Source organism: Gorilla gorilla, chromosome 12 (assembly GCF_029281585.2).
Source record: "Gorilla gorilla gorilla isolate KB3781 chromosome 12, NHGRI_mGorGor1-v2.1_pri, whole genome shotgun sequence".
In the NCBI taxonomy this organism is placed as follows: domain Eukaryota; kingdom Metazoa; phylum Chordata; class Mammalia; order Primates; family Hominidae; genus Gorilla; species Gorilla gorilla.
The window spans coordinates 49,695,924-49,710,006 of NC_073236.2; the positions used below are offsets into that span (position 1 = coordinate 49,695,924).

The 14,083-nt window shown below is 42.3% G+C and overlaps 1 protein-coding gene across 2 annotated transcripts in view; it reads left to right on the top strand.

Moving 5' to 3' along the window:
* TMEM87B (transmembrane protein 87B) overlaps positions 1 to 14,083 on the top strand; it is a 61,710-nt gene that overhangs the window by 22,808 nt on the left and 24,819 nt on the right. The window contains exons 7-11 of one of the 2 annotated variants that reach the window (XM_063695700.1): positions 2,513 to 2,574; positions 2,791 to 2,974; positions 7,462 to 7,561; positions 11,092 to 11,185; positions 13,182 to 13,252. In XM_063695700.1, coding sequence (XP_063551770.1) covers positions 2,513 to 2,574; positions 2,791 to 2,974; positions 7,462 to 7,561; positions 11,092 to 11,185; positions 13,182 to 13,252 — 511 coding nt within the window. The remainder of the gene's footprint in view (positions 1 to 2,512; positions 2,575 to 2,790; positions 2,975 to 7,461; positions 7,562 to 11,091; positions 11,186 to 13,181; positions 13,253 to 14,083) is intronic. The other variant, XM_031008072.3, reaches the window with a different exon arrangement.

A 14,083-nucleotide genomic window follows, 5' to 3' on the forward strand; every position in this document is an offset into this window, starting at 1 on the left:
TCCCAAAAGGCCTCACCTCTTAATACCACCACAGTGGGTATGAAGCTTTAATGAATTTTTGAGGACAGTCAGACCATAGAACTAGGCTTGTGCGCACTTCTTTCCCAGGCATTGTGTCTTTTCCCCTGACACCAGCGGGCAGTTTTCATGCTGGAGCTGTCACTGAGCCCTGCATGTTTTGCACTGTACTCGGCACATGGTTTATTATTGCTGTCTCAGACAAAACCCAACCTAGATGTGTGAGTTTGGTAATTTATTCCAAGTTACGTCAAGGAAGATAAGGTCCCGGTGAGATGAGTAAATTAGCAAGGGGGCCAGTCTGAGGTCTTGTTTGGTAGCTGGGACTACTGTGCTCTTGTATATGATCAGATTTGGCACGGGTTTTTAGAATAGCATGTATACAAGTAGAGGGATCTCTTTTTTTCTTTTTATTGTAAATTGACAATTACATATGACATAAATGTATGGGGTACAAAGTGATGTTATAATCTATAAATACAGTGTGGAATAATTAAGTCAAACTAGTTAACATACTCATCACCCCAAATGCTTAACATTTTTTGTGGTGAGAACATTTGAAATGTACTCTCTCAGCAATTTTGAAACATACAGTACTCTGTTAACTATTCACCATGCTGTGCAATAGAACTCAAAAAAAGAAAAAACTTACTCCTCCTGTCTGAGATTTTTTTTTACCCTTGGACCATCATCTGCCCATGCCTCCTACCCCCCAGCCTCTGTACCCACCATTCTGCTCTCGTATTAGGAGTTCGATTGTTTTAGATTCCACATATAAGTGAAAATGTGCAGTATTTGTCTTTCTGTGCTTGACTCATTTCACTCAGCACAGTGTTTTCCAGTTCCATCCATGTTGTTGCAAATGACAGAATTTTCTTCTTTTTAAAGGCTGAATAGTATTTCATTGTGTATATATACACACATTTTCTTCATCCATTCATCTGTTGATGGACACTTACCTTGATTCCATAACTTAGCTATTGTTCATACTGCTGCAGTGAACATGGGGGTGCAGACAGCTCTTTGACAAACTGATTTTAGATCTTTTGGGTAAATAGTAAAGTGGGATTACTGGATTATATGGTAATTCTGTTTTTAGTTTTTTGAGGACCTTCCATACTGTTTTTTATAATGGCTGTACTAATTGATATTTTCACAAAGCATCCCTTTTCTCCACATCTTCATCAGCACTTACTCTCTTTCATCTTTTTGATAAAAGCCATTCTGACAGGTGTGAAATGATATTGGGGTTTTAATTTGCATTTCTCTAATGACTAGTGATGTTGAGCATTTTTCATGTATTAATATCTTTTGCTCATTTATATGTTTTCTTTTGAGAAACATCTATTTAGGTCCCTTGCCTTTTTTTTTTTTTTTTTTTTTTTTGAGACAGGAGTTCGCTCTGTCACCCAGGCTGGAGTGTGGTGGCACGATCTCGGCTCACTGCATCTCCATCTCCTGGGTTCAAGTGATTCTCCTGCCTCTGCTTCCCAAGTAGCTGGGATTACAGGTGCACGCCACCCCACCTGGCTAATTTTTCTGTTTTTAGTAGAGACGGGTTTCACCATGTTGGTCAGGCTGGTCTCGATCCCCTGACCTTAAGTGATCTGCCCACCTTGGCCTTCCAAAGTGCTGGGATTACAGGTGTGAGCTGTCACACCCGGCCCCTTGCCCATTCTTTTTTTTAAATTTTTTTTATCTTTTTTTATTTTTTGAGATGGAGTCTCGCTCTGTCGCCCAGGCTGGAGTGCAGTGGCGTGATCTCGGCTCACTGCAAGCTCCACCTCCTGGGTTCACGCCATTCTCCTGCCTCAGCCTCCTGAGTAGCCGGGACCACAGGCACTCGCCACCACGCCCGGCTAATTTTTTGTATTTTTAGTAGAGACGGGGTTTCACCATGTTAGCCAGGATGGTCTGGATCTCCTGACCTCGTGATCCGCCCTTCTCGGCCTCCCAAAGTGCTGGGATTACAGGCGTGAGCCACCACGCCCGGCCTGCCCATTCTTTTAATTGGGTTTTTTGTTTTTTTACTATTGAGTTGTTTGAGCTTATGTATTTTGGATATTAACTCCTTCTTGGATATATGGCTTGCTAATTTTATCTCCCAGTATCTAAGTTGTCTATGTCTACTGTTAATTGTTTCCTTTGCTGCAAAGAAGCTTTTTATATTGATATAATCCCATTTGTCTATTTTTGCTTTTGTTGCCCATGCTTTTGGGATCAAATCCAAAAAATCATTGCTCAGACCAGTGTTATGTAGTGTTCTCCCTATGTTTTCTTCTAGCAGTTTTACAGTTTCTGGTCTTACAGTAAAGGTATCTTGGTAAGGTTACATAATCAAACAAATACTAATTGTCCAATACCATGTATGTGCTACATACAAATTCAGCATTTGTTAGTGTGGTTTGTATTCTTGGAGCCTTCTGGGAAATGAACTTACATTTAAAGATTTAAGACTGACTGTTAATTAACTCTCTCTTCTTCTCTATCCTAGTTTCTCTTTCTATGATTGGGCCTCATGGATATATCTCTGCATCAGATTGGCCCCTAATGATTGTGAGTATTTCTCATCATTTTTTCCTTTTTAAAAAATGAATTTTATACCCTAAGAGCTTTGTGGTAGTAATTCCTCAGTAGTTAATGCTTTGACATATCCTGTATTTCTGGTTCCAGAGTGACTGGAAAATGAAGGGTTGGATACTTGAATGTAGAAGTGCCAACTTTCAAATGACCAAAAGGCTTAACTGACTAAAATTGCTTCTCTTCCTACAGTTTTACATGGTGATGTGTATTGTTTATATATTATATGGCATACTCTGGCTGACGTGGTCTGCCTGTTATTGGAAAGATATATTAAGAATCCAGTTCTGGATTGCAGCTGTTATTTTTTTGGGAATGCTTGAAAAAGCAGTTTTTTATAGTGAATACCAAAACATCAGCAACACTGGACTGTCAAGTAAGTTTTGACTGTCTCTGTAAATACAGTATGATCTAAGAGTTCCCCAGTATTTATGAGCAGAGCAGTGGGAGGCCCCCTTCTGAACAGTGGTTTGGAAACAGATATATTATAGATGAAGAGAAGGAAAGCCAAGAAAAGAATGTCAGAGTAGGCCTCTGATCTGGCCAAGCATGTGTCTTCTCTTCATTATCTGTTTTCCTTCTTGCTAAATTTCCCCTCACTTTCCTCCTGGGAAAAATAAAAGTCCCGTTTCCTAAGGTTCAGCTTGGATTAAAACAGCACAAAGTTCGGGACAGGGAGACTTCAGGTGCTGTCAATCCTTTTAACATACTTCTCCTTCCCCCCACGTCTTCTTTTCTTTCTCCTTCTCCTTCAAAAAACAAAAGAAAGGAAATTGGCCGCAGGGAGTAAAATCAGGGGTGCTGGAATGGATGGTGCCTGCAGCCTCCTTGTGCTCTCCCCACCTCTTTACTCCCACAAAGATCTTCATATAACCAGTGGAGGCACCATCACAGTTTACGCAGTGGAATATGTGAAGCAGGGAGGCCATACAGCTGGGCATCCTCAGATGTGTGCCCCAGACTTCTAGAAAGTAGATTTCAGGCCAGAGAAGTAAAGGTACAACTCTCCCACCAAACCTTTGGAAAGAGAGAGCTCAGAGGGGTTGAAGGTGCTCAAGAGTGTACTTCTGAGTAACCAGTTACAAATGATCTTGGTGCGGATTTTCAAAGGGCATGATTTTGTCTGTTATTGATTGACTGATTGACAAGATCTTGATCTGTTGCCCGGTCTAGAGTGCAGTGGTGCGATTTTTGCTCACTGCAGCCTCGACCTCCAGGCCCAAATGATCTGCTCACCTCAGCCTCTGGAGTAGCTGGCACTATTTGTCTGTTACTTATTTTGAAATACTCTAGAAAAAAAATGAATTGGACTATAGATGAAACAAATTTGGCATAACGTTGCTAATTATTGAAGCTGCATGGGCACAAGGGAAATCATTATATTGCTTTCTCTCTTTTTGGGAGTATTTGAAATTTCCCCAAATAAAAAGTTTAAAAGGACATGTACCAAAGAATAAAGAAAGGACAAACATCCGGGATGCATATTAGAGATATCACTACTCTGTAAGAAGTTTTTTATGGTGTGTGTGTGTGCGCGTGAGTGCATGTGTGCTCTAAACCAGATGATGAAGGAAGGGTAGATCTGCTGCTTACAATTGAAGCATTCCTGAATGTAGAGAAGGCAGTTCTGATGCTTTGCTGTTAGTGGTGGTGATCTCTTGTTTAGTGAAGGTAAAGGGTGGCATGGACTTTAGTGAGGAGCAGCAAAAACCTGAGATCCATGAAGAGGTAAGAGGCCATCTGCCATCCTCAGGGAATCTAAGCTGTCTGAGATGGCACTAGAGGGCTTGGAAGAGATACCCAGACCGCTGTCAGGGTCTTTGAGGAGTCCCGTCCAATAGGAGAGGTGGGCAGGAGCTGATGTCCTTTCTGATTTTCCCAAGTGGGAATTCTGTGACAGGGGCTGTCTTGCCCAGCATTGATCTTGAAGCATCAAATTTAGAAAAATCATTAGAAGGATGAGAAGCATTGACTGTTAGGACCCGACATGGGTACATTAAGAATATCATGTCAGACTAATTTTTTTTGTTTTGGGATGCTAGATTGACAGGAAGATGTAGTAAACTTAGTATAGCTGACTTCTTCAAGGCATTTGACAAGGTCTCTTGTGACTTCTTGTGGACAAGATGAGCTGAAAACTGGTGGTGCCACCATATCTAAAGAGTTCATGGAGATAATCACTGGTCAGTGTAGACCTCTGCTGTTTTCTGTGGTAGCCACAAGCCACATCTGGGTATTTAAGTAAAATTAAATTAAATTAAAAATTAAGTTCCTCAGTTGTTCTAGCTGCATCTCAAGTGCTCAGTAGCCACAGGTGACCAGTGACTGCTATATTGGACAGCACAGAGGTAGACCACTTCCATCATTGCAAAAGGGTCTGTGGGACAGCACTGGTCTGGAGCAATGGTTCTCATCCCTGGTTTTGCATCAGCATCACTTGAAGAACTTTAAAATGGTACCAGTGCCAGAGAGTCTGATTAGGGCAGACCTAGGAATTGGGGCTGTGTAGAGGCTTCCAGGTGATTCCAATATGCATCTAGGGTTGAGAACCATTGAGCTAGGAGGCTTTGAATGGTGTCTCTCTCAGATTTTAGGCCTTGTTGCTGTTTTATTCTTCTTGTGAATCTGTTGGTTTGTTCAACTAACATTTATTGTGTGACTATGTAGACAGCATTCTCTTAAATTTTGTGGATGATGTGAGGCTGGCCAGGGTCGTAAATACTTAGGGACATAGAGAATCATTTTAGATAGACCCTTTTCACTTGAAGATATGTGATGAGAGGCAAGAGAGTTGACATGCTGAATAGAAAGGTGAAATCTGATGGATAAGATCTTGAACTTAGGTTTGGAGTACAAATTGCAAAAATACCAATGGAAAAGTTTTAAAAAGAATTTAAAAATTGAAGCTGATGAAAAGCAAACTCAACATAGGCAATAATAGGGTGGTTGCCTCCCACAAGCTCCCACAACCTCAGATTGCAGCAGGAGCCTGGAAGGAAAGTTGAGAATCTTGCTGTACAGGCCACACTGTACCAGAAACGTTGTAGTCACATTACCTCAAGAGGAGTATAGACAGCCCATGGAGGGATTGACAGCACACTCATCCCTCAACATTTGTGATGATAAACCCCTTCTTCACATTCTGCACTCTTTCAGAGAGCTCATCCATTGTTTTCCTCCTAAAGCTTTCTCTCCTGTGGAACTCTCTATCCTGAGCTACAGACATATATATCCAGTCACCTACAAAACAGCTTCTCAATGCCTTGCAATCTTCTCAACCTCTGAATGGCAAAAATGGAGCTCATCCTTTCTGCCTTTGTGTGGCGGCCTCGCCCCAGCCCACACTTGCTGCCCTTCCAGGTGTTCCTCTCGCTGCATGATACTGCCAGGAGACCTCAGGACCATCTTTCACATCTTCCTTGGCTTCTTGCTCTGCCTGTAGTTCTAGATCTATCTTCGAGGCATTTGACAAGGTCTCTTGTGAGTTCTTGCAGGCGAGATGGAGCTGAAAACAATGTGAACTGAAAACATCAGATGGATTCACAACTGGTTTTGCCACCATGTTTTCCGAATATCTTTCTGAATCTCTTTCTACTTCTCTCTGTGATCACTGCTGGTACTCTCATCATCTCTTAGTTTTCTGGAATAGTCTCCTGAGCATTTTCCTTGCCTGCAGTTTTGTTCCTCTCCAAACCATTGTAGGTAGAGCAATCTTGATAAAATAAAGCCATCCATTTTATTCCAGCAGTCAGCACATTTTTTCTGTCAAGGCCATAGAGGAAATATTTTGGCTTTGCAGGCCATATGGTCTCTGTTGTAACTATTCACCCTTGCCATCAAAGCATAAAAGCAGCCATAGACAACATGCAAACAAATGAGCATTGCTGTGTTCCCATAAAACTTTATGTTCAAAAACAGATCAGATGTAGGGCCAGATTTGGCCCATGGGCCATAGTTTACCAATCCCTCCTTTGTTCTTTTGTTTATTGTTATTGGCTTCCCACTGCCCTTAACATCGAGTCCAGACTCCATGACAGGGGCTCCAAACTGCACGATTGGTCCCTGCCTTTATGACCAGCCTCTTTTCTTGACATCTACCATTACACTCTCTGCTGCAGGCATAATGAACTTTGACTTCTTGCAGCATAGTTTGCTTTTCCTCTTTTCTTCTCTATGCCTTTGCATGTGCCGTGTTCTTTGCTTTGTCATCCCCCACCCCCAAATACTTAACTCCTACTTAGCCTTCAAGTCCTGATTTAGATGTCACTTTTTCTGAGTTTTTCAGGACCCAATTCTAGTTCCCCCAGGTGTAGATTAGACTGGCCTTCTTCCAAGTCTGGAGGGATGATGTGTTACTTCTAGCTCTTACCACACTGAGTTCTACTTACTTAGCCTAACCAGAGTACAAGCTCCATGAAGGCAAGGATCAAGATTCTTTTTCACTATTATAGCCACACAGTAGGAGCATATCAGATACATTTTAAATGAATACATGATGAGGAGATCCTGGAGAAAAGAGAACTCTAGAGGATGTTGTGGTTTTTAAATATTTACAGGACAAGAAGAGAGAGTTCTGTAAAGAGCAAGAACAGAGGGAAGCTCAGGGAGACAGTGTTCAGGCTGATAGAAGAAAGCTGTGCCCAGTGGAGCAGATTAGATAGATAGGGAGTGAATTCTTTAGGAGAGTATGAATCCTTCACTGAAGTTTTCAAGCATCAGTTGGATTCAGTGACTTTTAGATCAAATGTGGCTGATTGGTCTGAAGTTCGAATGTAGTTATACACAGGATATGTTGTTGAGAATCTTGGTTGGCAGGCTTCCAGGTGTACACAAAGTGAATTATTTTATTTTTTTCTTCCTCAGCCCAAGGCTTATTGATATTTGCGGAGTTGATTTCTGCGATTAAGAGGACGTTGGCTCGCCTTCTCGTGATCATTGTGAGCCTGGGCTATGGCATTGTGAAGTAAGTACTGGCGTGTGGGAAAGATGCTGGGTCCCAGCCCAGTGATTCAGTCCGTCTATGTTATGACCTTTGTGAAAATGGAACTTCTAAGTATTGTAGTACAAATCCCTTTGGGAAAAATCTACAAGAACACATTTTTAAAAGATTTCCACATACTTGCTATTTTATGTTATCTTCCAATAAAGACCCTGAATTTGTATTTCGATAACTTTATATAGTTAGATGAATAAATAATCAACTTTAAGGATAATAGAAAATCTAAAATGATTCAAACCATTTTCAAACCCTTTTCTGTTTTTTAGACAGTATCATTAAGCTTTTATGGTTCTATTTGAGTGTTGGAAGAGAGAGTGGATTAAACACCAAGTCAGCAAAACTTCTGACTGAAACCTGTCTGTCCCTCAAGGACCCTGCTTCTGGACCCTCTCCGGCGGGTCTTTTCCTCCTCTTACCTGTGAATCACTGGGCATAACTATGGGAGAACTTGATTTCTATCCTTGTTGTGTTTTTTCAGACCTTTCTTCCTGCTTCTTTCCTAAAACCCTGATTCCCAGAAGCTCACTCTTCAGGCTGGGTTACCTGCTGCATCTTGTTGTGGTCACTGTGAGCTTCCAGACCCTCCCTCATTCCTCAGCTCTGTGGGCACTGGCTTCACAGGTGTCGTCCTCAGCATTTCATCTGTCAGAAGGCCGTGGGGTCTCAGGAGCCATGTGCATGACCCTTTAAGTAACCTGACCTCACCTCCCCACCTCTCCTGCTCTTGCCCATCACCACGTTTCAGCTACTGATTCCCAGTATCATTTTCTAGACTTTATTATATGTATAACTGCACCCTCTTCAAAATCTCAATTTTAAGCAATCCACTTTTCAACTGTCAGCCTCCTCTGTTTCCTGTTACTTTCTTTAACATGTCAGTGTCAGTCTTTTTTGACTGTACTTTGGCCTCCAGCCTTTTGACCCTGGCACCTTCCATTGTCCCTCCCCATCTTATATCCTTACCTTCTTCCTTTTGCTTGGATTCCCTGGTCCAGCAGGACACTGACACCCAAAGACCCCTGCCTTTCTCTTTGTCAACCTTCTTGACAAAACCCCAGCCTTGCTAAGTCCAGCTTTCCTTCTGCCTCAGGCTCCCACCCGAGCAGGGGAATTTGCCCAAAAAGAGCCCTGGACCACACTGAGGGGGCCTACTTGCCATTCATGACCCTAAACTTCACGTGCACCCTCAGTGCTGCTGGCAGTTGTACTCAATCCCCTTGCCACTATTTTCTCACTCTCCTGTCTGCAGAAGACCATTTTACCCCTTCTCTCTCAGACTCTACCCCCCTCTCAGCTGACCTTAGGTTTTTCTTCACTGAGGAAGTAGAAGCTATCAGAGGGGAATTCCACTGCATCTGTGCCCCCAGACCCTGTCATTTCCCCCACATCGGGACCGCATGAACCACTTTCCTCTTCTTGATAGTCACGGGCCACCCCTGCCTTTGTGCCCACTCAACTGTGAGGGAAACTGTCCTAGTGCTCGGTTTTGTTTTTTCTTGCATCGTCAGCTTTCCTCTCTGGTGGGTCACCCCCATCAGCATCTCGTTATTTCTACCATTTTTTAAAGTGAAGCCCTCCCTCCACCCCACATGGCCCTCTCCTCTGCTTCTGCCTCATTCACCTTTCCCCTGTGCAGCATAACTTCTCACATGACTAGTCTGTACCTCAGCCTCCCCAGTATTGCTCTACTGAGACTGCTCTTGTCAAGGCCACCATGACCTCCCCCTGCCGTATCACATGGCCCTGCTCAGCCCTCGTCCAGTTGTCCCGTGAGCAGCTTTAAGGAGTGCCAGCTTTGCCTGGTTTCTGGGAGCTCGTCTTGCATCCTCTCACATCACTGGCTACTCCTCCCCAGCCTCCTCTGCTGCACCCTCCTGTGTTCCTGAGCTCCGGCCCCCGGGGGCCCAGGCTCAGGCCTCTGCTCTGTGACTCGCACCCCTAGGCTCTCCTCCTGTGTGCGTGCCCGTTTGCTTGTGAGCTGCGGATTGGGGAGTTAGCAGGATTTTAGCCTGGAAGCCTTTATCCCCCTGGACTTTTGTTGGAGATTCTTTCTCAAATGCCTTTTGTGTTCTTAGTACAGTGTAGGAAATGAAGGCCTCTTGTTGAGGAATCTTGCAGTACCTTTCACAGCTCTGGTTATGAACATCACATACCAACAGGTGCAGTGTTGTTACTGTGAAAGGAATAGAAGATTAAATGAATGGGTACAGATACAAACCCTTTTTGAATGAATCCCTTCACTGTTAGCTTGCTCGGCTCAGCTCATAAAGTGAGAGCAGTAACAGTTCTGGTTATTTGGAGGTTCTGGTTAGTTGATTATAATGAATCAGAATTTAGATTCCTTAGATTAGGTAAATAGTCTTAATTAAATATGAGCTATGACCACTAACTTAACTTTTTACTTACATTTTGTTTTGATTGACTATCTTAAATATTTTTTTAAACCAGTTTTTTTCTTCTAATTACTCTGAGAGGAGGGTTTTTGAGCAGCCTTAAATGTATGTGCAATAAATTCTGATTTGCAAATATCATGAAATTATTCTATTTTAAATTATTAATTGCAAAAACCACCATCTTTGTATTTTCCCAACTCAATTATATTTTGAAAGAGCCAAAAAAAATTTTTTTTGTTGTTTTTGTTTTTTTGGAGACAAAAGTCTCTCTCTCGCTCAGGCTAGAGTGCAGTGGCGCGATCTTGGCTCACTGCAACCTCTGCCTCCTAAGTTCAAGTGATTCTCGTGCCTCAACCTCCCAAGTAGCTGGCACTACAGGCACAAGCCACCACCCCCGGCTAATTGTTTGCTTTTTTTGGTAGAGACCGGGTTTCACCACGTTGGCCAGTTTGGTCTCGAACTCCTGAGCTCAAGTAATCTGTGTACCTTGGCCTCCCAAGATGCTAGGATTACAGGCATGAGCCACTGCGCCTGGCCCAAAGATGTTATTTTAACTCTTTCAGTTTAAAGAATGAAAATGAAATTCTGTTAGCACTCCTGTTCTGGTTAAGAGCTGGTGATCAGAAAGGAGGTCATGGACTTCCATCTCCTCATGTCCTGCTCTTCCTCTGCCCAAGTCATGAGACAAGTGAATTATCTCTGAAAAGACAGACCTCAGGAAGAATTAAGTTAGACTTCTCAGTGGCACTTAGAAGTTGGCATTTACCTTCCTAGATTTCATCAACCTACTCTTCCATTCTATAGAAACAGTACCTGAATTATATTCATTCTGTTGCTTGAATTTCAGCAGCAAAATCCTCTGGCACCTTTGTGGCCTCCAAATATTGCTTCACAGGCATCGGTATAGCTTCAGGTCCTAGAGAAAGAGACCCTTTGTTCCTGGGCCTGTTTCCTAAAACAAAGTACCTCAGAGCCGGGAACAGACTGATGTGATTAGATAGTGACTTCCTGGTATTGGAAATGGTGCCAGTTACTGTATTCAGGTGCATTTTACTCACCCATGCTTTTTCTTCTTTCTCTGTTTCCTCTTCCTGATTCCAGGCCTCGTTTAGGAACAGTCATGCACCGGGTCATCGGACTGGGGCTTCTATACTTAATCTTTGCAGCTGTTGAAGGCGTGATGAGAGTCATTGGGGTAAAAACTACATAATTCTACCACCCCTTTTTGTTATTGCTGTGAAATGTGGTTTTACTTTGTATCTCCTGAGATGAATTTTTAGATAGAAACTTGTGAAAAAGGCCCAATTTGAACTTTTCTTCTATGGGATGTTTCCCTTTTAAAATACTTCCTGAAAGGCAAAGGCTAGACAGAGTGCTTCTTAAAATGATATGACTGATTGCGAAGGCACCGCTTGATATCATCCCAGGTATCAGTCCCATCCCAGAAAAGTTCATGGTTGTTCTTCATAGAGAACATTTGTCTTTATCATTATGCAGCTGGTATACCTTAATATCATTCTTAACCCTGGATTTTAAAATGTATCAAGTGAACAGAAAGTTAATTACACCCTTCAGGTATACATACAGTACATTTCATCACTCTTTTAAGTCTCATTTGTTTATTCATTTTCTCTGACTCTTGGGGACTAGCTATTTTGAGGATTCAGTAGACCCCACCATTGGAAAAGCCTAGAGGAAGTGATGTTCAAGGGGAAGATGATTCTGGATGTGGGCAGCAGCACTTTATTCTCTAGAGAAGTATCAGTATTTATGTCTGCAAAGACCCCTAGATTTCTAGCTTCAGTCTTTTTACTTTTATTTTGTGCGGTTTTTTGTTTGGTTGTCTCATTGGTTGGTTGGTTGGTTGGTTGGTTGGTTGGTTGGTTGGTTGGTTGGTTGGTTGGTTTTGGAGACAGGGTCTTGCTCTGTTGCCTAGGCTGGGGTGCAGTGGTGCAGTGGCGCAGTGGCATGATCATGGCTCACTGCAGCCTCCATCTCCTAGGCTTAAGCAGTCCTCCCACCTCAGCCTCCCGAGTAGCTGGGACTGCAGGTGCAGGCCACCACACCAGACTAATTTTTGTATTTTTTGTAGAGACAGGGTCTCACTATGTTGCCCAAGCTGGTCTTGAGTTCCTGGCTGGCCTCAAGTGATCCTCTTACCTCAGCCTCCCAAAGTATTGGGATTACAGATATGAGCTACCACTCATGGTTGCTTCAGTTTTTTGAATAAATGGTTGAGGATTGAGTGATTAAGAAGCTTATTATATCTTACCTAATCCAAAGACCTTTGTCATTTTACCTAAAATGTCTTTGGATTAGCTGTATAAATCAGATCATAAATATTTATCCAATAATGCTAAAAAGCCTCATTCTTCTCCCTGTTGTCTTTGATATACCTGCATTCTGTGTTAGATGCTCTTTTAGTCTTTGAGTATATTTATTTCCACGTTTGTATGATCATGAAGAACTCTGCATTCATATAATAATAATAATAAATATTTGCCAGAAGGAAATAGAAAAGATAAATATCCCACATGTAAATACACCATATATATTGTATTCCTTTAAAATTGTACATAGCTTTGTGGCACACGCCTGTAATCCTAGCTACTTGGGAGGCTGAGGCAGGAGAATGGCTTGAACCTGGGAGGCAGAGGTTGCAGTGAGCTGAGATCGCGCCATTGCACTCCAGCCTGGGCAACAAGAGCAAAACTCCATCTCAAGAAGAAAAAAAAATTTTACATAGCCAACATCTTAGATAGTGACTTTTAAAGATGACTAGTCAGAGTAAATGTCTAACATGGATCCCCCCCTTCACTTTTTCTGTGTCCCTTCACAACACAGTCAGGAAAGATCGGGAGTTCGTTTCATTAATAGCCCTGGCTGTCGGTTTGGTATGGAGGAGAGAGATTGAAATGGCTGGTGTTAGTGAGGTTGGGGACACGATGCTTTTTATTTGCCATTACATAATACAGTTTTATGTTGCTGTCATCACATAAATTAGCACTTGTTGCTATCAAAAAACAGGTCATTTCCATGTGCTAAACACAATCCTCTTAGGAAATTAAATCTTTTATGTGGCTTTGTAAAGTAATGAGATAAGCTAAATTATTTTTCTTCATCAAATGATAATTGCTATAGTGCAATGAAAGTGTTACATTCAGGTTTCTTCCCTTATTTTTATCTTTCAGGGTTCTAACCATTTAGCTGTTGTTCTTGATGACATTATTTTAGCAGTTATTGACTCCATTTTTGTGTGGTTCATATCCTTTACTGTGTCCTTCAAAATAGTTTGTTGTATCATGAAAATCAGATTACATGTAATTTGTAATAACAATAGAAAGAAATACAGTTATGCATTTTTGTTACCTTAATATGAGGGTTCACTTGAAGGTGAAAAAGTAGCAACTCCCCAAACAAGGAATATCTTTATTTTTTCTATGTAGTTTAGCAAACAGTTAGTGCTCATTCTCAGTATGTGCCCCATACTGACGAGGCATGGGTGAAAAAGATGTCCCTAAATTTAAGGGATTCACAGTCTTGTAGGGGAGACAGATACATAACTGGCATCAATATAGCAGTAGTAGTTGCCATCTTAGAGAGGTGCTGTGCCAACAGGGGAAGAGAGAAGTTAATGCTGGCATAAAAATCAGGAAAGACTTCACAGAGATGGCAACATTTAAATTGAGACTGGGAAGACAAGTAGGGGTTAACTATTAATAAGGAGGTAATTAGGGAAGAGGTATTCTAGGAAGAACGGAGGGGAGCAAATAGTTGAAGCAGGAAAACAGAGGGGGACAGTGGCAGAATGTCCAGGGAAGCCTGCCTCTGGGTGGACATGCATGGGAGAGCCTTGGCAGGCGGTTCAGGGAAGGGTGGCAGGGCATGCTCAAGAGCTGAGTGCCTTCCAGAGGCAGGGGCTGGAGAGGAATTGAAGCTGCACAGGTGAGTAATGTGATGAAACCTGTGTCAGTGAGAACTCTGGTGACAGAAGAAGATGACGTGGGAAAGGACAGTCTAGAGGCAGGAAGGTGAGTCAGTATTCCTTTGCCTTTGCAGTGGTCGAAAGAAGAGATGGTGAGGGTCAGAAGTA